The 25052-nt window shown below is 37.0% G+C and overlaps 1 protein-coding gene across 1 annotated transcript in view; it reads right to left on the reverse strand.

The window, feature by feature from the left end:
* oxt (Xylosyltransferase oxt) overlaps positions 1-25052 on the reverse strand; it is a 335397-nt gene that overhangs the window by 38167 nt on the left and 272178 nt on the right. Inside the window, exons 11-12 of the mRNA XM_090406721.1 lie at positions 11270-11404; positions 6295-6483 (exon numbers count right to left, since the gene is read on the reverse strand). Of these exons, the coding sequence (XP_090262847.1) occupies positions 6295-6483; positions 11270-11404 (324 nt within the window). The remainder of the gene's footprint in view (positions 1-6294; positions 6484-11269; positions 11405-25052) is intronic.

Consider the following 25052-nt stretch of genomic DNA (forward strand, 5'->3'; position numbering starts at 1 on the left):
TGAACCTTTTCCAGCTGCTAAATGATCTAAAATTTGGATCTTCGTTTCTAAAGAAATAGCTTTTCTTTTCTTCTTCTGTCTAACTGAATTATCTCACATTGTGATTGATGGGATAATGTTATGAAAATATCTGAAAATAATCAATAATTAATTTTACTAATTTGATATTACAAGTACAAAACTTCAAAATTTAATACATACCTTTATCACTCTATTGCACGAACAAAATACAAGATGTATAAACATTTCAGATTGTAAACAAGAAATGATTGTTTAGCAAACAGCTATTTATATAGGCAGGCCTCCTGTAACAGACCAACTTAATTTTGAGGAATCAGCATAGCATCCTTCTGCTTCCAGGAACCAATGACAAGTGAATATAATGGATCATCTTTCAGCTTAACTTCAAGGAATAGTAATTACAAAATTGTAATCACTTTTTTGTTGTCACCACAATAATCTCTGATATTTAAAACATCAAGAGGGTTCCCCAAAATTCAAGTTTAAGTACATATGTACCATACGAAATTATAATTATAATGGAAATACCCTTTTTAATAGAACTGAATTCAAACAGAAATTTTAAAAATAAGCACCATTTGAACCATGTTAAACCAAATATACTGTGTAAAAAATAGAATTGCTTTTGTTTTCTAAACCCTGTTATTTCGAAATCATGTAAAAAAAAAAAACCCATGTAAAAAGAGAATTAGCTGTATTTCTCTTCAAAATTCTTTCTTATATTATCATCATCACTGATTTCCTGATATGTACCTCAAGGGGTGTTCAGGCTACTATGACAGAACTCCATGATTAAGTTTGTTATTAATCTCCTGTCAACAGTTTTCCTCCAAATTAGTAATGTTGGAGTACTTGTCAGTACTCCAACATTATTGTATCTAACATTTCAGTCTTCCAGGATACTTCTCACTGAATCAATCCACCTAGTCTTCCTCTAAGTCTCTTTCCTGCGACCAAACACTTGTTTTGCTAACCTTTCTTCACCCATTCTATTTAAGTTGTCATACCACCTTAGATTAGCCATGTTTACACATTCTCGAATGCAAAGAATGTCAAGTTGCTTCCTAATATCTATCTTCATTTTTAATATGATTCTGCCACTGATGCCATCTGTTTAGGGGCCCTAAACAGATGGCATCTGTGGTCTCTAATCTTTGATTAAGTGCTTGATTTCTAACTTAACTCTCAGATCCATAACTTCAAACTGGTTTGTATACTGCTAGTAGTATTTTGGTGGGCTAATTTCTCTCTCATTAAATATAAATTTATTCAACTGCGTCTCCACATGACCAGCTTTGATTATTCTATTGTCTATTTCCATATTCACTAAAAACCGTGCCTAAATAGCTGAAATATATTACTTGTTCTATACGTTCTCCATTGAAAATGCAGTTGAAGTTGTCATATTCCTGCCTATTTTCATAGTTTTTGTATTTTTATTAATGATTTTCATGTCAAATTTGCTATAGCTATTATTCAGTTCAGTTAGAGAATCCTGGAGATTTGCACTGAATGTATTTAGGAATATAACAACCAACATCAGCATAAAGCAAAGAGCTAAGTTTGATATCTCAAATTCCAATATCAGTAATACTATACCAACAGATAATGAACAGTAGTGGAGAGAGTGTTCACCCATATCTTACACCTCGTATTACATCAACCATCTTCCTGTATTTCTTGATTTCCTATATCATTAAGTACAAATTAAATAGTAGTAATCCAAGCACAGAACCTTGTGGCACACTGGTCACCTGCTTTCTCCTGGATTCTGCTCCTCAATATATTACTTTTTGGTATCTGTCCATCAGCTGCCCTCATATCCATCCCTAATTGCTTTAATTTGCATAACAGTGTGTGTGTGTGTGTATGATATTTTGTCAAACATCTTTGCAAAACCCAGCAGTGTCACTGTGTAGTCATTCCTCCTGCCCATCTCTCTTGTCACTGTTATTATAAAAAGTTAGTAAATTACTAAGGCATGACTGATCCTTCACAAAGCCATGCTGCTCCTTAAAGAGCATCATATTCTTATTCACCTGTTCCTGAATTCTCTTTGTGTCCAACTTTTCTAGTATTTATACCACTGACTGGTCTATAATTTGCTATGTTACTGCAGCCTTTGAACATCCTTTATGCAAAGGAATTATTTTCCCCTCCTTCCATTCCCTCAGGACTCTGCCAGAGCTGAGACTTAAATTAAACAGTCTAATCAGATGCATTGCCTGCATTCTTGTAAATAAAGAACTAGTATCCCATCTAATCTCATGACTGTATTTGCATTGAGATTTTGCAATATTCTAAGTACTCCCAATTCATCAACCTCTGTTCTCACACCATTTTGTAAGGGTATATCATCCAAGTGGAGTCTCTGTAGCTCAGTTGGTATAGATGAAGCCCTTTGGTCAGAAAGGCCTGGGTTCGATTCCTGTCCATGATGTGAGGAACCTTTATCTGGTCTCCTTCGACTAAAGGTGAGTTAGCCAGTCTCATATGGAGGTAGAGGGTTTTTTCATCCCTCAGAATAGGCAAACTGTCTAGTAGAACACACAAACACACACAATTTACAGACAAGAATATTTAGAGGCATAGGGATAACTGCCTTATCCTCATATTATGGTAAGGCAATCCAAGGATACTTGGAAAGCCATTGGCACTTAAGTGACTGTTAGAGCCACTGATGGATGGATATCATCCAAGTGAAAATCCTGCACCCTTATAAAGTGGTCACTCAATAATTGAACTATTTTGTCAGCTTCTGTCACCTCACTACTATCAGCACTCATTAAAGTTATCCTTCCATAGTCATTATTCCTGTTACTTGACACATAATGGAGGAAATCTTTTGGATTTTTTTTTTGGACTGTGCTAATTTCTCTTCATAAATCTGATTTTGACTTTCCTTACCTTAAACTGTTTGTGAGCTTGCTGGTCTCCTTTCTCCCCTAACAATTTTTTTTAAGCTCATGCTTTATACTATTCATCCATCTCACTCTTTTCTGATTAATCCTTCTGGCTTTAGGTATACATTTTGATTCTGCTTCCACTTAATTATCCCTCATGCACTATTAACATCCTTCCCTTGCAGATTTTTATGCTATGGCTGCTCTCAACTTGAAGGTTTATATAATAAATGATTTTTTTTATCTTACACCCCAAGTGTAAGAGCACTATCTTGCTTATTCAAGAAGTGACATTTTGAAAGAGTTGTATTTGGTGTCTAGAGCAAGATTTCTGGATTATTTGGCACTTAAGCACCAACAGCACTAAAAAAATATTGGATTTACAATTATTCCTGAACTGGATGAAGATAAAATAAATTGCCCTCGATCATCAACATAAACTGATCATAATGTCATCTAAAATAACTGGCAATCCTAACTATTCTCAATCTCTTTTTGATCAATGATCTTTTTAAATCCATGTGTAGAGGCTTAAGTGCTGTGAGGACATCATGTTGGAGGTTTAATGGATTGTATACAGCACTCCGAAAGGATTAAAACAGAATTTAATAAAAATTTAATTTAATAAGAATAAAATAGAACAGAATTCCTGAGAACAGAATTACAGCAGCTCTCAGGAATCAACCAAATCTTAATAAATACAGTTGCATTAAGCTTCCTAAGATTTGGGAAACAGAGGTCCCACTTTACATTCCAGGCCACCTACAACCACCCTTGGGAAGGGGGGGGGGCTCCACCTAGATAGGACTTTAGTGTCATCCACACGGTTGGGCTTAGTATTGTGTGTTATTTGTATATATGTTACATTAGTTTTTTTTATAATCCCTGAAGATGTCTCAGTGACAGACGAAATATAGATAGTATTAAATTCTGTTTTAATCCTTTCTGAGTGCTGTATACAATCCATTAAGCCTCCAACATGAAGGAGATCTTTTTAAATATATAGTGGATGGTACTTGTTCTCTAGGTAATTCAGAACTAAACTAGTTGACCACTTCTCTCATGGAGTAACATTTACACAACCACTCTCCTATTCTGATGTTGTGCAAAATAATAAGAAAACTAAGCGGAATAACTTTTTGGTTTGTATGTTTCATTTCTTGGTTAGATCACTGTTTCCATGTTCTCATTCAAATATTCGTAACCAAACACATCACTGACATTATTTTTATGTTTATAAAAACATTTGTTTCCACTTCAAACTGGCATTCCTTATGTAAGTCTTGGTCTCTCGGAAATGTCTCAAGGATATTCCAGAAAAGAAGCAAGCAAATTACAACTAGCTTATATTAGAATATCCAATTCTCTTTTATGTCTATACCAAGTTCAAAATAGCTGCAAGCAAATTCTGAACACATTCAAAATTAATTGTGAAATGGCCAAATGCTGGAGACTTGTTTTCTGGTCCCCTGTCAAAGTTACTGGCTACAACTTTTCAACCTATTTAACCACTTTTAAACTAGAATGATTTAAACTATCACTTCATTACTCAGAGACATGGTGTTTTTTTTTAATTTTCTTTCAATCCTTGCAATGATTCTGAGTAAATTCTCATACCTTTATTATTATTATTATTATTATTTTTAAACTCACAACTTTCAATGCAACCCACTGATTTTTCAATATTAGTAGAGAATCTTATCCTATCTAAATATCAAAAAATCTCCAGGTGACATTTCTCAGAAGGACTGTGCTTAGAGATGATTTTTATATTGTGTTATCTTACTCTTGTATATTTCATGGATACTTTATCCTGTAGCTTGAAAATTATCCCACACTCGCCTATTCCTACGAGGGTAGTCTGAAAAGTTCTTGGCCTCGACTATAGATGGCAAGGCTATTGGCATGATTTTTTTTCTTTTCAAAGTTGGTACATCTGTCATAAGCATCCACGTGCAATTGCAAGTCATTCTATTAAGTAGTTTGTTTTATACAGCTGTCTGGAGCAAAAGTATTGTCTGTATCCCTTGAAATGGATAAAATTGAGTATCGTGTGGTTATAAAATTCTTCGTAAAAGAAGGTTTAACGCCAAAAGAAATTCGAAGTTCATAAAAGTTTATGGGCACTCTTCTACTTCATTTTTGACAATTAAGAAATGGGCTGCCAAGTTTAAACGTGGCCGTACCAGCCTTGAAGATGATCCACATGAAAGACGTCCAAAAAGTGTAACAATACCAGAAATCATTGATCAAGTGCATGATATGGTATTGGATGACCAGCGAGTCAAAGTGCTTGAAATTGCCGAGACTATAGGCATTTCAAAAGAATGTGTAGGATATATTTTGCATGAAGAATTGCAAATGAAAAAACTTTGCGCAAGATGGGTGGCACGCTTTCTCACAGCACATCAAAAACGCAGTTGCATGAAAATCTCTGAACAGTGCTTGGACCATTTTAACAAGAATAAAACTGATTTTGTGCATTGATTTATTAACGAGATTCCAAACAGTGGACAGAAACCGGTTGTTCAGACCTAAAGAAGACAAAATTGGTTCCATCAGAAGGGACGGTCATGGCATCGGTGTTTCGGGATGCTAAAGCATTTTGTTTATTAATTATCTTGAAAAGGATAAAACAATAACCGGGGAATATTATTCCACTCTTTTAACCAGACCAGATGAAAAAATTCGTGAGAAAAGAGCTGGGGAACCTTGTTTAACTGGGTGTTGCCCCTGCCAGCATAAAATATTATTAAAAATGAATTTATTTACCTATAAGTCACTGATTTATTTCTAGTATGAAGATTTCTTTCCAAGTAGGTGTCTTCAATCCTTTAAGCAAATGCCAGTGCTATATAAAGAAGTCAAAATGGACTTCTGCCTTTTGTGATGTATAGAACTAGCATTTGCTTAAAGGATTGAAGACACCTACTTGAGAAGAAATCTTCATACTAGAAATAAAAGAAATGGGTAGCTTATGGTAAATAAATTCATTTTTATTTTCCTCAATTTGTGATATCTCTTAAGAATAACCCATGATGCTTATGATGATAAGTATAAAATTAAGAGTGTCACTGTCACTTGTATTTACTATGACTGTTAAGCACACACAGTGATGCATCTGGTATAAGCTAATAGCTGTTTTTCTGGCATTGTCAAGATTAGAAAGTTTTTTTTTTTTTTTTTTTTAAATGCTATTCAATACATTAATAAGTGAAATAAATGCTAAAGATGATCTCTAACTTTAGTTGTCTTGTAAGAGAACTATCTAGATACAGCTGGAAGAAACATAATGCCTTGGACAATAAGTTCTCAATTTTGTTTTCAAAATTTATTTGGAACTGTGATATACAAAATTTCTGATACATACCTGGTTTCCAGTTTCAATTTTAACTTCATAAGAACCAGCAGCAGTATTTGTGGGATCTATCCAAACAAAAGTGGCTGCAAACTGAAGACCAGGTCCCCATTTATGAAGAGCCCCTGGTTCAGAAAATGGTCCTAAAATGCAACCAAAATTCCTAAATACTTGCTCTTTTTGATCAAAATCAGATCCCACCTAAAAGGAAAAATACAGAGTAACTATAATATAAACAGACAGACATAGGTAAAAAAAAGACCTATAATGACATGTCTTTATATTATGATATAACAATTATTAGAGAGAGCAGCTATTTGTTAGATATCAGAAATTTGTGTATGGGAATAGTCTTTGTAAAATGCAGATATGTTACTCTGTAGCTCAGTTGGTGTAGACGAGCCCTTTGGTTGGAAAGGGACAGGTTCGCATTCCAATCAAATGGTGAGTTAGCCAGTGGAGGTAGTTTTTTTTTGCCCCTCAGAATAGACCTGATCCCGTGAACATAAAGATCAATAGCCAAAAAATACTTGACCTTAAGGGATGCAGCAGAGAAGTGACATGCTGACTGCATTAATTTTTCATGATCCCTAATCAGGGGCTCTACTCATCCCAAAGGGACAGATGGGTTGAAGAGAGAGAGAGAGAGAGATGCCACACAATTCTGTTGATGGCAAAATACTTTGGATTTATTTGTTAACGATATTTCATTGGATTGACAAGAGATATCAGTTTGCTGATAATGCTTAAAGATGAGGAGAGTTATAATGGGTAATACTGATGACATGTTCCTTTGGAAAGATTAAATAGCCTTTTTATTTTTGATGAGTACTGTTTTAATGCTGCCAGCACAAGAATTTGCACTCAGATGCAGAAGTATAGGTGGATGAGATTAGCTGTGGACTAAACAGTAGTTACACATTCATTGAAATTCATTATGTGAATTAATGAAAATGCAGAGCATAACAGAAAGGAACTAAATCAAACTGATGCTTCAAATGTTTAGTCTTTGTCACAGAGAGAGAGAGAGAGAGGCCATTAGAGGTACAATGCACAAGACTAAAGTACACAGACAACATAAAGAAAGTGGAAATTATTAGACTAGTGCCTAAAATTCTAGGAAGGGGCTCTGTGTGGGTGAAAGTCACCAGATTGCTTTGGTTGCTGAATGGAGGTCTTGTAATTACAATTACATTATCTGACATTACAGTAATTATGCAACTCCTTCATGGAGTCAGCAGATGCACATGGGAGGGGGGGGGAGAGCACTTGAACAAATCCACTCCTCACACCCTTCATCATCACATTTTTATGCAGCTTCTAGAGATGGTCTCTCATTCTTCCCATTTTACCCTCCACTCCTTTGATAATTCCTTTTGATAAATATTGATTTAGATTATTATTATAATTTTATTATTAGAATTAGATTATTCTTAAAAATATGTGATTCTTAAGAATAATCACAGATTCTAGAGAAAAATCTTTCATGCTTCATGCTGCATTGAAGGATAGTGATGGTCTCCCAGTTTAGTCTGTGAGTGTTGTCCAGGGTTCCATTGTCTGTCAAGCCTGACTGTCTTTAGTTTTGTGAAAGTAGATATATTTTTCATATTGTTCTAGGTGAATGTTAGCTGTTCTTTTAATTTGTCCAAAATATCTCTCAAACTCAATTCCTCTCACTTTATGGTCCACTCTCCAATTAAATCAACATGAAGAGAAAAACAATTATAATATTACTGTAGTTAATGGGACCCTTCCTCACAAATTAGAAATTTGTGCTTTTTCTAAGATAAAAAAAACTAAAATAACCTTAACAAGAAACTGTTTTCACAACCACTTCACCAACATTCATGATTAACATAAACAATGCATATCACCACTTACTTACAGACATAACAGATTTAACCTGCTGTTTTTGAGTAACCACAAAAATAGAATGTAAAAACCCATCACTGTACTGACTGTTCGTTCGACTATACTCTTTATGATTCCTTCTGGTATACTTGTGCCTTTGTGCAATTTAATATCACATGCCAGAGAACACAAAAACAAACAAACATCTCCATTTGATCCCTGACTTACAATTTTGATCCTTGCTCCAATCAGTAACATATAGCTGATGTCTTTACTGCTTTCTTTCCAAATTTTGAAAATCACTTTGTCCTCTTTCATTTCTTGATTTCTGGAATCTAACTAGCAAAACCATAAATCATCTTTCTAGTAGACTTGATTACGTAATCCAACTGGCTTCCCTTTTGAAATTCCACTGATCAAGTAGGAAGATATACAAAAGCATCTGCCATGTACCCAGTGAACTAACACAAGTTACCCACTTATCAACCAGAACCAAACAACCCTCTCCACTCGCCCAACACTTTTCATAACCACTCCAATATATAGGTCATCACTTCTCTTCTGAATGGTCTGAATTATGGTAATTCAGACCATAATTTTGTACAAGTTTCCTCTCATACAGAACATTCTTCCCTCAGATACTCTTTAATATCAAAGAACATAACTCTATTTTCTTTAGTATTATAAAATACCAAGTGGGATGACCTTGTAGATTCCTACTCTTCCTCTCCACTGTAGACTACTCTCTCCACACTCCTAATTCAAAAATGTGCTATCATGTTAGAGAAATTCTTCTCACTAGGAAAAAGGGCCTTACTCATTCCATTCTAATAATATCCCTATAACTTCAAGTCCTGCCTATTTATCAAAGCTGCAATTTGACAAGTAGGCAGTCCAAGGGGGATCAGCATCTTGCAAGTGGCTTGAGCATACTGAAAAATGGGTGTAAACTGAGAACAAAGTTGAAAATGAAATAACTATCTGTAAAGCCAAATCTGACTGAAAATATCAGATTTGGATTTATTCAGACTAAAACGAAGTTAGAGATTTTGAATCCAACTATGGAGATTGGATTCCAATCCAACTTCTCCACCAATAAAAGAATATCCCATAGCTATGTTCTATGACTTACCCCCCCCCTAGAGACACAAATCACCTTAACTCATCTATAAATTTTATCTTATATTTATCAAATCCTATCTGTAATTTTAATAATGTGAGCACACTCCATTCCTCTGACTCATTTTTTTCTAAATATATCTACAGTTTCAAGATGTACAATCAAATTCTTAAACAGATAATTTTAATGAGTATATTTTAATATACTAAGATAACCAAGTTGCTATGCTACCAAAACATAGTCTTGCCTTCTTGCTCACAAACAAGATCTCGATTCAGGAGGATGAATGAAGATCTTGGGAGAATAGAGAGGTTAGCTAGTGTGAGAGGAAATGAGAATAAGTGTAAGAGACCAGCATTAGAGAGCAAGGGAGAGAGGAAGGTGAGGGAATAGGAGAGACAGTGGAAGAAAGGAAATTGTAGACAGATGAGAGGGAGTGCGAAAGTAAAGGATAGAGAGAGAGAGATATTGCAAGCCCTAAGTCAGGGATGACAATGAGAGAAGGATGAATGAATCTTTTGGACTATCATGCATGGAGATTCGATGTGTACAGAGTAGAGTACCATTGCCTGGTGGAACAACAGAAAGTGGGGCTGGCAATGAAGAGGGATGAAAGTGTGGAGGAGATGATAGTAATAGTTGGGATGAATGGCCTGAGAGGTAGCATGAATCATGTTACCTCAGTATGATAATGTGGAATGAAATAGAAGAGCAGTGATAATGAATGAGATGATAGCGAGAATGTTCAGGAAAAGGGGTTTGGAATATGTGGATGAGTGGAGTATATTTGATGATAAAAGGGAGCTAGTGTATTCAAGAGATGGATTGCATTTGAATGCAAAAAAAGGTGCAGGCATTTGGAGAGACTGCTGTTTTCTGGGCAAGTAAGTGTGTCGGGACAGGGAAAACTAGAATTGCACAGGTGGAATGTTGCAGATGGTCTCATGTGGGGATAGTGGCTTAAGAAAGGAGGGGTGGGTATATACTATATTAGCTAGGTGGAGTATGAGGAGGGTAATAATGGCTCTAAGAAGGCTGGCGATGCACTGGTTTTTCTGTCTATAAATACTAGGAGCATTAGGAATAAAGGGAAAGAATTTGTGGCATTGATTGACTCAGTCTCTCCAGAGATTGTTGGTATCAATGAAACTTGGTTAACTGAGGAGGATGTTCTAACAGGGATAGAAATCAAAGGTTATAGCATATTTCAGCAGGATAGGGAAGGAGGTAAACATAGTGGTGGAGTGTTACTCATGATAAAAGATGAACTGTGTGAAGAATCTCAGCGGAAATAATACTAATGGCTTTGAGAGTATATGGTGTGAGATTGATGTTTATAGGACAAGACATTTAGAGGGATGATGCTACAGACAAGGGAATATAGATAGTGATGAGCAGGAAATGTTTAGGCAAATTAGTTTGGTAAGTGCAAAGTAAGATCATTATGGGGGACTTCAACTATAGTGATATAAACCGGACAGAGGAGACAGCATGCAGTAATAAGGGAACTGAATTTATGGTTTCTTGAGGGACAACTGTCATAGACAGCATGTGGTGGAGAGAACATGAGGATCGAGAGTTCTGAATTTCATCATACTATCAGATGATCTGATTGTGACTGAGATGGCCTACCTTTCCTTTCTAAGAGCAAAAACCTGGCCACTTCCAAACTCAGGTCTTTGCCCAAAAGCATCGTTTGGTACCAGGTGAAAGGGAACAAATCTGCATGTTCGCACATCTGAATGATATGTGGCTCTTGGTATATATATCTCTCTCTGAAAAACTGGATATGGCCTTTTTAAAAAAAAAAAAAATCAGTGCTTTTTCATATCCATTAATCATTCAACTTAATGTTTCATCAAAGTATTTTTTAATGTATACAACTGAGTAGATATGATGGAATGGTAATATACCCATAATAAATAATTCATAAACCAACACAATTATAACTCACTTATATAATAAAATATTTGACATTCTCTCTTTCATCTATACAAAATCTAATATAAGTACCTGTAAAAATTTAAGTCTTCCTGTTGGTCCAATAGATTTATGAACAATGTAATGCTGCACAGGTCTAAATTGAGTCTCTAATAACACTGGTTTAGGAGACTCAGGTGCAAGGGCTTCATATAAAACAAGAATACCCTACAGAGAAGAGAAATTTTAATATTAGAATAAAATATTTGCAAGGTCAAAAAACAAATATAAAATAACGTTAAAATTTATATATGACTATCAGCTTTAATTTTTAATTATAGATAAAGAGAAAAATTTATTGGCTTTTCTTCTTTTCTATTATTGTACTCTCAATAAAGAATGCACGTTATTTTATTATTATTACAGGCGACTCCAGGGAGTCCTTAGACTCATCGAAGGAGGCCCTAAACATCATGTCCACACAACTATACGACATTCTCACAGTATCTATCATACCTTGAACTCACTCACCATCATAGCACCCACAACAGACTCTGGCAGCTTATTCCACTCATTTACCACTCTAAAAGTAAAGAACCCAGCTCTAATACCCTTGCTAACCACACTCTTGCTCGGCTTCCATAGGTGTCCCCTAGTTCTCCCACCACCAGTCCTGATCTCAAAAATATCCTCTGATTTAATCCTATAGAAACCCTTTAGCAATTTGTATGTCTCAATCATATCTCCCCTTTTCCGCCTATCAACTAATTTCTGCAACCCACAAATCTTCAGCCTGTTCTCATAAGGTTCGTTCCATAGACCTGCCATCATCTTGGTCACTCGCCTCTGGATCCTCTCCACCTCCTCCCCATCAAGAAGAAACCTAGGTGACCAAATCTGGGCAGTAGTCGAGATGAGGTCTTATCAAGGCTCGGTACAGAGGTACAATAACTTGCTTGTCTCTGCTCGTCAAAGTATTTTTCAACAACCAAGTGAGTGGATGAGCTGATTTAGCCACTTTTGCAATATGCCCCCTAAACTTCATCTCTCTATCCACCAACTCCCAAGTCCCTGGCCTCATTAATCTCCTGGAGTACAGTTCTGTCAATGTGGTATACTGCTGCTAATCTTTTCACCTTACATTTTGTCACATTAAATTGACAAAACTCCAATCGATCCAACCTATTTAAAATATGTAATTAATAAAAATAAAATAACACAGCTGTTGAGTAATTATTATTATTATTATTTTATTTTTACGGAATCAAGCTTAGATTTTATAATACAGCAATGTTCAACATGTGCAAAAAATTATAATATTTGCAGTTCAAATTTCAAAAATAAATAAAATACAATGAAATAAATGTGAATGGTTTCGAGTTCAGAAACAAGTTCTTGACAAGTTGTGGCACCATATTAGAAACAAACGCCAACCATACGTTCTTTATTTTATTTATTATTATTATTTTATTTATTTTTTTTTTTTTGAAGCTAGTTTGCTCTGTGGTATCCATGTTTCCTAGTTTTTGTATACTTTGTATTGTCAGAGTGTAAATAATTTTTTTTTTTTTTCCAAACATCAACACAGTATTTTGTATTTATTTGTATTTGCTCATGTGTGTGTTAAGATATTAAAAGTATTGCTTCTTTATTTAAGCATGGAAATGTCCATAAAATGATTTACATTCAGCAGTACATAAACTATGACTGAGTATGAAGATATCTACTATTCAGCAGTACCTGATTTTTTCCCCACCTTATATGTTTAAAAAAATAGTTTCATACCGACACATGTGATTTAAAAAAGTAACATAGAGTAATAACAACCTATTGAAAAGTCTCAACCAAACATCAACAGGTATGTGTTATGCTTTAAAAAAAATTCATTAGACCAACCTAATCACTATAATGAACTGTTCATCTGAATCCTACAAGTGGCTACAGTTTTCAATTGGCATTTTTAGCAAAGTATGCATTAAAAAATCCTAACGAACAGGATCCTGCACAATGACTGGATTACTACATTTATTGATATTAAGAAAGCAAGCAAGAACTTCCTTCCTTCTAATTTTTTTTTACTTCTGGAACTTAAAAACAATAAAAAAGAAATATATTAAAATTCCATCTGGATTTGGAGATTGAACAACTGTATTTCTTTGTTTATATCATGAGATAACATTACTTTCATTACATCATATTCATTGATGGGTTGCATTGTAGCACTAGGCAGAAACATGTCTGCATGAAGATGACTTTAGAAATGGAAGTATCGACAGCATTGAGCAAATTTCCCTGAGTTAAAAGTAAAATTTCATTACAATATCATGTGAATCAAAGAACAAACTTATTTGTGCTTGTGAGTTTTAATAGAAATATGTAAAAAATTCCCTTATATTTAATGTCACTGAGAATTCTCTAGTTATATGAAATAAAAGTATTCTTGACAAGGAAATTTCTAAATTCATCATGATACTGCTACTACTTTCAAGATGTATGATGTCTTCAGTTACCAATTTAAGAATCTCAGTGGTCTGCATATGATTATCATAAGTTATGAGGAAAAGAGGTATGAATTACCTATTTAGAGTTGATTCACCTGCCATTCTGAGAAGAAACAAAATAACTTCAAATAAGTTAGCTGAGTCTGTTGAAATTATCTTGAGCTGTTATGAAATGTTATCATTTGTGGCTTCGGTTGAATCCTGTGGTTTTATTTGCTTTTGAACACTATATATATATATATATATATATATATATATATATATATATATATATATATATATATATATATATATATATATATATATATTATATTATATATTTGAATTAAAACTCGAACATGCAATGGGGTGTTTGCCAGAGACCTAGTGGAATCAATTGCTAATGACAAAGAAATGCATCCCCGAATAAAGATGGTGGGTGCAAAATAAGTAATCATAATGAGGTAAGTTAATTATCTGAACAATGATTAAGCAGCAGTAAAATCTCATGAGAAGAATGAAACTGAATTTATTGAGCAGTTGTGAGACAAGGTCCTCAAGCAGCATGTGACATTAAAAACTCAAGGTCAAAGAGTGTTATATCTGATTATAGTGTCGGGGGGGGGGGGATTCAGTTAAAGGCATAACTATTCTGCCCCCAGTTAGTGACAGGTGATCATGCAGTACTAGAAAGCAAGAAATTATGACAAACTAAAGAATATGCTGTGTTCTGCCAAGATATCTATTGTTGGCTTCCCATCCAACAATAGATATCTTGGTACAGAACCCAGCATATTCCTTAGTTAGTCATAATTTCTTGTTGCTCGTACATAAACACTGCGACACTGCAGCACCCTGAAGGAAAAAATAAAATTTTGTTTGTGTTTATAAATAATAACAATGCTTACAACATTATATAAATGCAATACAACATGTTAAAGGTTATTACAGCTTATGTTTTGACATTGATTGAATAGTTAAAAATTGGAATTGTTCGATTAACGTTTAGATTACGAAACAAATGCACTGCAATCTAACACAGTGTTGGAATTATCACATTCGGCCAACTGCAGCTAGACTCGCCGATATTCATTTGGGCTTCTCATTGCACGTTACAAGTGATTCCAACACAGCTCGTTTGGGCAGTGTATCGTATGTTTGCGCACATTATTTCATATCTCAAATTATTATTTGAGATATGAAACTTTTATTATTGGTGTTTGTTCGTGGTGAGGACGAAATATATTTTTTAAAGCAATTTTTTAATATGTAAATTTATTTATTAATGGCTTTGAAGTGGGCTGAGTTTTTTTATGTGTGATGGTGTATTGCCAGTATAGCGTGAGAGCGCTTTGGTTAAAGGCTTGGCTAGTTTGTAAGTGGGGGAATCAATGCCATTCACTATGGGATGTAATGGCACATTTTCTTTGTGTATTTTTGGGAGCCCATATATGCGGGGGGGTCTAGAGTTATAGGGTTTTAGTCTGTTGGTAATCTCCACAGGCCAAGAAGTGACCTTCTTAAGAAGCCTATGGAGTTTTCTAATTTGTGAGTTGGTGGGATTGTAATCAATGGGGAGGTAAGTGGAACGATCTAATAATAAAGCCTTGAGCTTACCTGTGTAGTCTTTAAGATTGAGTACCACAGTGGCGTTCCCCTTATCCACTTTGGTGATCACTATTTTTTTGTTTCTCTTCAATTCTTGTAGTGCCTTGTATTCACTAATGGATAAGTTGGATTTCGGAGGCTTTGCTTTTGTGAGAACACAGGCTACATCCCATCTGATATTATTGGTGATGTGGTTTGGGAGGTGGCGAATCCCGCGTTCAATTTGGATCATTAATTCCTCGCCCGGTAATTTTTTAGGAGCAATGATGAAGTTGTGACCACATGACAGAGCGTGGAGTGCTTCAGGCTTTAAGGTAGCTGAAGAAAGGCTAACAACAGTGTTGGTTTGTAGTTTAGGTTTGGACGCCGAGTTCTTTATTAATTTATCAAACTTGTTGATATGTCGGCTCCGTACTCGTTCAAATTCTTTTCTAGCTGTCGTACACGAGACGTCATGTAGGACTGAAGGTCACTTCTTGGTCTGTGGAGATTACCAACAGACTAAAACCCTATAACTCTAGATCCCCCCCCGCATATATGGGCTCCCAAAAATACACAAAGAAAATGTGCCATTACGTCCACTAGTGGATGGCATTGATTCCCCCACTTACAAACTAGCCAAGCATTTAGCCAAAGCGCTCTCACACTATACTGGCAATACACTATCACACATAAAAAACTCAGCCCACTTCAAAGCCAGTATAGAAAACCTTACACTCCAACATAATGACATAATGGTCAGGTTTGATGTCTCCTCCCTATTCACGAATGTCCCCCTCAAAGAAACCTTAGATCTAATCCAAGCTAAATTTCCTCCCGATATCTCAGCCCTATTTCAGTTTACAATGAACTCAGGCTATTTCGTTTGGCAGGAAAAATTCTACAAACAGATAGAAGGGACAGCCATGGGTTTACCACATTCCCCACCCTTGGCCAACTTCTTCATGGAGACGTTTGAAGAGAAAGCCTTAAACTCAGACCCACAAAAACCTACCATATGGCTTCGCTACGTTGATGATGTTTTCGCTATTTGGCCACATGGCCCGGATTCACTCCTCTCCTTCCTAACACACTTAAACAACCAACACCCTAGAATCAAATTCACCCTGGAAAAAGAGGAAAACAATAACCTCCCCCTCCTAGACACACTAGTCACCCACCAACCTGATGGAACCTTGGTTTTCTCAGTTTATAGAAAACCCACCCATACAGCCAGATACATTCACCAACAATCCCATCACCCCCCCCTCACAACAATATGGAGCTATTAAGACATTATTCAACAGGGCAAAAATAATCTGTTCTAATGATCAAGCCCTAACCACTGAACTAAATCACATCCGTGACACTATCTCAGCCAATGGCTACCCCCTCCAAAAAATCCAAAAAATACTCAACCCAGTTATCCACAACCCACCACCCCCTCCCCTTCACAAAAAAAATTACTCTAAATCCATCACCATTCCCTACATCTGAGGCACCTCGGAAAAAATCAATAAAATCTTAAAAAAACATGACCTGACCACTTGTTACAGACCACATAGAAAACTGGCATCCCTTATCCGCTCCACCAAAGACCAACCACTTCCCCTAGACCTACCTGGTGTATACCAGGTCCCTTGCAGCTGTAAACTGTCCTACTTTGGCCAAACAGGCAGGACAGCAAATATCAGAATCTCAGAACACAAGGATCACATCCGATTTCACCAGCACAGCCACTCTGGGCTTGCAGACCACACTCTGGATACTCGCCACAGAATAAGATGGAAGAAAGCCACAGTAATACACCGCAGCAAGTTCAAGTATGAAAGACTATTCATGGAATCAGCCTCGGCCCTTAGGAACATGCCAAACCTCAACAAATTTGGATGCATGAGACTGCCCCAAATTTGGGAAACTTTTATCAGAAGAACTTCAGCCCAAAGGCCAAGAACTACCAATATAGCCCGCCAGGGGGCACCATCAGGACTTTAGGAAAACACTAGCTTCAGTCTCATTTGCTGTTATTAGTACTTGTGTGCACGTCTTTTTAGTAAGTTCCCAAGAAGATGGCAACGTGACGTTCGCCGAAATATCGGAAAGTATATATTAAAGTTTACTTAATCTATATTTCTAGTATACGCTGTCAATTCCTTAAATATTAGTTATCATGTTTAACCAGCGTATAAGCCTCTCAACAAGAATAAATATGGAAATAGACAACAGAATCAACAAAGCTGGTATGGTAAGAAGTCAACTGAATAAATTTATATGTTATCAGAGAGAAATTAGTCAAAACACTAAATTGGCTGTATACAAGATAGTGTTTAAACCAGTTTTAACTTATGGATCCGAGACCTGGGTCATAAGTAACACTTGACTAGAGACGACAGATATGAGAGTCCTGAGAAAGATTAGAGGTGACTGCACAGAAAATTAAAAGATATGAAGCAAGAATAAACCAACATGTACAAAATATGCAATTTCAACTGAACAGCGTCACTTCTTTCAGTCTCCCCAGAGAAATACAAATGCAAAAAATCATTCATCAGAAAAAGAAGACACTCAAATTTTGATAGTCAATCTTGGATAATCCTATGGAACATAATAAAGATGCCTCATGGATTAAAGAAATAAAATCAGAAAGGAAACAAAACCAAATGCAAAATGTCATTATCACTAAAGAAATTGTCAGTGCACAAGCTGGAAAATTAAAAAACTCAGGTGCACCTGGCAAGGATGAACTACATAGATTTTGGTTAAAACATTTAACCAGTCTACATGATTGAATAGAAAAACAATTTATTTATTGCAGTCAGGCTCAGAGAAGACTGGATGATATCTGGGCATACTTTTCTCTTCATGAAAGATGGAAAATCGGCACAGCAAATGGACTCTATACTGAACATAATTCGCATTTTCAGTCAGGATGTCAAAATGGAATTTTGGTTTAGATAAATGCGCAATTTTAATCTATTAAACGAGGAAAAATTAATGACACTAGCAATTTTAATTTTGATCAAGAGAAATATATACAAACAAATTCAGCTAATGAACACAATAAATACCAAGGAATGTTAGAAACCAGTGATATTCTCCACTCAAAAGTTAAACAACAGGCAGCAGCAGAATATACCCAAGAGTTAGAAATATTCTGAAAATAAAACACTGAATTAAACACAATTAAAGCAATGAAATCTTGGGCTATACCACTGATCTGATACACAGCTGGCATAATAGATTGGACAAAAGAATACCTGGACAAACTGGACTGCAAAACTAGAAAATTTATGACTATGCATCACGAATTATATCCATGAAGTGATGTTAGCTGGTTGTGCTTACCAAGGAGAATAGGTGGACACAGTCTGTGACAAGTGAGACAGACTGTGGAAAAAGAAGAAATTAGTTTAAAAAGTTACATCACCAATAGCTTTGAGCAAATGCTTCAAATAATTATATGAGAGGGCCTTCTAAAAGCAACAGGAAACAAATCTGATTACAAAAAGGAACAGCAAAATAACCGATATGTGATCTGGAAAAATAAAGCATTGCATGGCCACGCAAATGCATATTATGCGATCAGAAAGTTGAGACTGTAGAACATCTAATCAGTGCTTGCAGCCAGATAGCTGAAAATAATTATAAATACTCCCATGATCAAGTGGCCAAAATAATTCATTGGCATGTATGCAAAAAATATGGTTTTCCTACTTCTGATAACTGATGGCAGCATAAAATAGAGATAGTATTGAAAAACGAAACAGCAAACATTCTTTGGAACTTTAGAATACAAGCTGATCGGCATTTGGAACACAATAAACCTGACATCACAATTATCGAACATTGACAGGTTTGGATTATTGACATTGCTGTATCCATTGATAACAACATTAACAACAAAGAACTGGAAAAAATTACTAAATATTGAGATCTGGCAATCAAAGTTGGCTGGCTTAAACACACCAAAGTTATCCCAATAGTTATCAGTGCACTTGGTGCAATTTCACAAAAGCTATCCAACTATTTACAACAATTAAACATCAATGAAGTGAACACATATCATCTATGGCATTACATGGATCTGTCCATATATTACGACACCACCTGACAGACTATTCTTAGATTCTTGAATAGAATCTGAATTGCTCTGAATCACCATCAAATTGTTGTTTGAATGATACAGTATCTTGTTTTGACTGTGTATTCATTATTATTATTATTAATTAATAATAATAATTAATGAATTATTGTTATCTAAGACTTCCAGGGAGTCGAGGACTCATCGAGGGAGGCTGTAAATTACCCAACCCAGCCATCATACCTACCCTTGAATTCATTCACACTAGATGCACTCACTACCTATAAGGGCAAATTATTCCACTCACTCACTGCTCTCTGGGAGAAACACCTAGCTCTTAACCCTTTCTTGACTGCAAATAAATTTAACTTCCATGGATATACCCACGTTCTCTCCCCACTTTCCATATAACGAAAAATTTCATCAGTTGAAATGCTATAACACCCATTCAAAAGTTTAGAGACCTCTATCATATCACCCCTCTTTCTCCTGTTAACCAGAGTCTGCAATCCACATACTCGCAATCAGTACTCATAATCTAAATCCATAATTCAGATATAAGCTTTGTAACTCATCTTTGCATCTTTTCCACAGCTTCTTTATCCCCTTGGAACCGGGAAGACCAAATCTGTGCACAGTAATCCAAGTGTGGTCTTATCAAAGCCTTATAAAGAGTCAAAATTACTTCCTTATCCTTGCATGTCAAGGTTCGCTTCAACATACCAATTATCCTCTGAGTTGTATTTGCAACTTTTGCTATGTGAACTCTGAACTTTAAATTCTTACCCATCAACACGCCAAAATCCCTTGCCTCTTCAGTTTCTTCTTGTTGAGAGGCTTATACGCTGGTTATACATGATAACTGATAATTAAGGAATGGACAGCGTACACTAGAAATATAAATTAAATAAACTTTAATATATACTTTCCGATATTTCGGCAAACGTCACGTTGCCATCTTCTTGGGAACTTATTACAAAGACAAGTGCACACAAGTACTACATAACAGCAAATGAGAACAGAAGCTAGGAACTTAACGTTTTCCTAAAGTCCTGATGGTGCCCCCTGGCGGGCTATATTGGTAGTCCTTGGCCTTTGGGCTGAAGTTCTTCTGATAAATGTTTCCCAAATTTGGGGCAGTCTCATGCATCCAAATTTGTTGAGGTTTGGCATGTTCCTAAGGGCTGAGGCTGATTCCATGAATAGTCTTTCATATTTGAACTTGCTACGGTGTATTACTGTGGCTTTCTTCCATCTTATTCTGTGGAGAGTATCCAGAGGGTGGTCTGCAAGCCCAGAGTGGCTGTACTTGTGAAATCGGATGTAATCCTTGTTCTGAGATTCTGATATTTGCTGTCCTGCCTGTTTGGCCAAAGTAGGACAGTTTACAGCTGCAAGGGACCTGGTATACACCAGGTAAGTCTAGGGGAAGTGGTTGGTCTTTAGTGGAGCAGATAAAGGATGCCAATTTTCTATGTGGTCTGTAACAGGTGGTCAAGTCATTTTTTTTAAGATTTTGTTGATTTTTTCCGAGGTGCCTCGGATGTAGGGAATGGTGATGGATCTAGAGTAATCGTTTTTTGTGAAGGGGAGGGGGTGGTGGATTGTGGATAACTGGGTTAAGTATTTTTTGGATTCTTTTGGGGGGGGGGGTACCCATTGGCTAAGAAAGTGTCATGAATGTGATTTAGTTCAGTAGTTATGGCTTGCTCATTGGAACAATTATTTTTGCCCTGTTGAATAGTGTCATAATAACTTCATATTGTTGTGAGGGGGCGGTGATGGGATTGTTGGTGAATGTATCTACCTGTATGGGTGGGTTTTCTATAAACTGAGAAAACCAAGGTTCCATCAGGTTGGCAGGTGACTAGTGTGTCTAGGAAGGGGAGGTTATTGTTTGCCTCTTTTTCCAGGGTGAACTTGATTCTAGGGTGTTGGTTGTTTAAGTGTGTTAGGAAGGAGAGGAGTGAATCTGGGCCATGTGGTCAAATGGCGAACACATCATCAACGTAGCGAAGCCATATGGTAGGTTTTTGTGGGGCTGAGTTTAAGGCTTTCTCTTCAAAAGTCTCCATAAAGAAGTTAGCCAAGGGTGGGGAAAGTGGTGAACCCATGGATGTCCCCTCTATTTGTTTGTAGAATTTTTCCTGCCAAACGAAATAGCCTGAGTTCATTGTAAATTGAAATAGGGCTGAAGAGCTGAGATATTGGGAGGAAATTTAGCTTGGATTAGCTCTAAGGTTTCTTTGAGGGGGGGGGACATTCGTGAATAAGGAGGAGATGTCAAAACTGACCATTATGTTGGAGTGCGAGGTTTTTTATGTGTGATGGTGTGTTGCCAGTATAGTGTGAGAGCGCTTTGGCTAAATGCTTGGCTAGTTTATAAGTGGGGGAATCAATGCCATCCACTATGGGACGTAATGGCACATTATCTTTAGGTATTTTTGGGAGCCCATATATGCGGGGGGGGGGGGGGTCTAGAGGTATAGAGTTTCAGTCTGTTGGTAATCTCCACAGGCCAAGTAGTGACCTTCTTAAGGAGCCTATGGAGTTTTCTAATTTGAGAGTTGGTGGGATTATATTCAATAGGGAGGTAAGTGGATCGATCTAATAGTAAGGCCTCGAACTTACCTGTGTAATCGTTAAGATTGAGTACCACAGTGGTGTTCCCCTTATCTGCTTTGGTGATCACTATTTCTTTGTTTCTTTTCAATTCTTGTAATGACTTGTATTCACTAATGGATAAGTTGGATTTCGGAGGCTTTGCTTTTGTGAGAACACAGGCTACATCCAATCTGATATCGTTGGCGATGTGGTTTGGGAGGTGGCGAATCCCGCATTCAATTTGGATCATTAATTCTTCAGCCGGTAATTTCTTAGGAGCAATGGCAAAGTTGTGACCACGTGACAGAGCGTTGAGTGCTTCAGGTTAACTGACGAAAGGTTAACTACAGTGTTGGTTTGTAGTTTAGGTTTGGACGCCGAGTTCTTTATTAATTTTTCAAACTTGTTGACATGTCAGCTCCGTATTCGTTCGAATTCTTTATTAGTCGCCGTACATGAGACGTCATGTAGGACTGACCAAAGCTCGTGATTAAGCGTATGTGAAAGCTCATTTTCTAGCGCTAATATAGCTCTGTTTATGTCGGCTAGGGAACCGCGTGTAGCGGTAATTTGCTCCCGAAGTAAAGCCTGGCTAGCCCAGTTGTAGATATGGAGAGCTTTCTGTGAGGCGAAGTGGTGTTTAAATTTAACACAGTTAGGGATGACTTGATTATCCCGGCAGCGTTTTAGGAATGCTAGACGGTTAAGTTGTCTGGATAACTTTAGCTTCAGTTTGCCGTAGTGGTGGGTCTTGCGTGTGAAGGAATCTCCGTGGATGATCATTATTCTTGTTGAGAGGCTTATATGCTGGTTATACATGATAACCAATAATTAAGGAATTGACAGCGTACACTAGAAATATAAATTAAATAAACTTTAATATATACTTTCCGATATTTCGGCAAACGTCACGTTGCCATCTTCTTGGGAACTTATTACAAAGACAAGTGCACACAAGTACTACATAACAGCAAATGAGAACAGAAGCTAGGAAGTTAACGTTTTCCTAAAGTCCTGATGGTGCCCCCTGGTGGGCTATATTGGTAGTCCTTGACCTTTGGGCTGAAGTTCTTCTGATAAATGTTTCCCAAATTTGGGGCAGTCTCATGCATCCAAATTTGTTGAGGTTTGGCATGTTCCTAAGGGCTGAGGCTGATTCCACGAATAGTCTTTCATATTTGAATTTGCTGCGGTGTATTACTGTGGCTTTCTTCCATCTTATTCTGTAGAGAGTATTCAGAGTATTCGGGAGCAAATTACTGCTACACGCATAAACAGAGCTATATTAGCACTAGAAAATGAGCTTTCACATATGCTTAATCACGAGCTTTGGTCAGTCCTACATGACGTCTCGTGTACGGTGGCTAATAAAGAATTCGAACGAGTACGGAGCCGACATATCAACAAGTTTGATAAATTAATAAAGAACTCTGCGTCCAAACCTAAACTACAAACCAACACTGTAGTTAACCTTTCGTCAGTTAACCTGAAGCCTGAAGCACTCAACACTCTGTCACGTGGTCACAACTTCGCCATTGCTCCTAAGAAATTACCGGTGAGGAATTAATGATCCAAATTGAACGCGGGATTCGCCACCTCCCAAACCACATCACCAATAATATCAGATGGGATGTAGCCTGTGTTCTCACAAAAGCAAAGCCTCCGAAATCCAACTTATCCATTAGTGAATACAAGTCACTACAAGAATTGAAAAGAAACAAAGAAATAGTGATCACCAAAGCGAATAAGGGGAACGCCACTGTGGTACTCAATCTTAATGAGTACACAGGTAAGCTCAAGGCCTTACTATTAGATCGATCCACTTACCTCCATATTGAATATAATCCCACCAACTCTCAAATTAGAAAACTCCATAGGCTCCTTAAGAAGGTCACTTCTGGGCCTGTGGAGATTACCAACAGACTGAAATCCTATAACTCTAGACCCCCCCCCCCCCAGCATATATGGGCTCCCAAAAATACATAAAGATAATGTGCCATTACGTCTCATAGTGGATGGCATTGATTCCTCCACTTACAAACTAGCCAAGCATTTAGCCAAAGCGCTCTCACACTATACTGGCAATACACCATCACACATAAAAAACTCAGCCCACTTCAAAGCCAGTATAGAAAACCTCACACTCCAACATAATGACATAATGGTCAGTTTTGACACCTCCTCCTTATTCACGAATGTCCCCCTCAAAGAAACCTTAGATCTAATCCAAGCTAAATTTCCTCCCGATATCTCAGCCCTTCAGCCCTATTTCAGTTTACAATGAACTCAGGCTATTTCGTTTTTGCAGGAAAAATTCTACAAACAAATAGAGGGGACAGCCGTGGGTTCACCACTTTCCCCACCTTTGACTAACTTCTTTATGGAGACTTTTGAAGAGAAAGCCTTAAACTCAGCCCCACAAAAAACTACCATATGGCTTCGCTATGTTGATGATGTGTTCGCCATTTGGCCACATGGCTCAGATTCACTCCTCTCCTTCCTAACACACTTAAACAACCAGCACCATAGAATCAAGTTCACCCTGGAAAAAGAGGCAAACAATAACCTCCCCTTCCTAGACACACTAGTCACCCGCCAACCTGATGGAACCTTGGTTTTCTCAGTTTATAGAAAACCCACCCATACAGGTAGATACATTCACCAACAATCCCATCACCCCCCCCCCCCCTCACAACAATATGGAGTTATTAAGATACTATTCAACAGGGCAAAAATAATTGTTCTAATGAGCAAGCCGTAACTACTGAACTAAATCACATTCGTGACACTTTCTTAGCCAATGGTTACCCCCCCCCCCCCCAAAAGAATCGAAAAAATACTTAACCCAGTTATTCACAACCCACCACCCCCTCCCCTTCACAAAAAAAGATTACTCTAGATCCATCACCATTCCCTACATCCGAGGCACCTCGGATAAAATCAACAAAATCTTAAAAAAACATGACTTGACCACCTGTTACAGACCACATAGAAAATTGGCATCCCTTATCTGCTCCACTAAAGACCAACCACTTCCCCTAGACCTACCTGGTGTATACCAGGTCCCTTGCAGCTGTAAACTGTCCTACTTTGGCCAAACAGGCAGGACAGCAAATATCAGAAT

Source organism: Typopeltis vanoorti, chromosome 17 (assembly GCF_054136105.1).
Source record: "Typopeltis vanoorti isolate ZY-2024b chromosome 17, IOZ_Tvanoo_1.0, whole genome shotgun sequence".
Classification (NCBI taxonomy): Eukaryota; Metazoa; Arthropoda; class Arachnida; order Uropygi; family Thelyphonidae; genus Typopeltis; species Typopeltis vanoorti.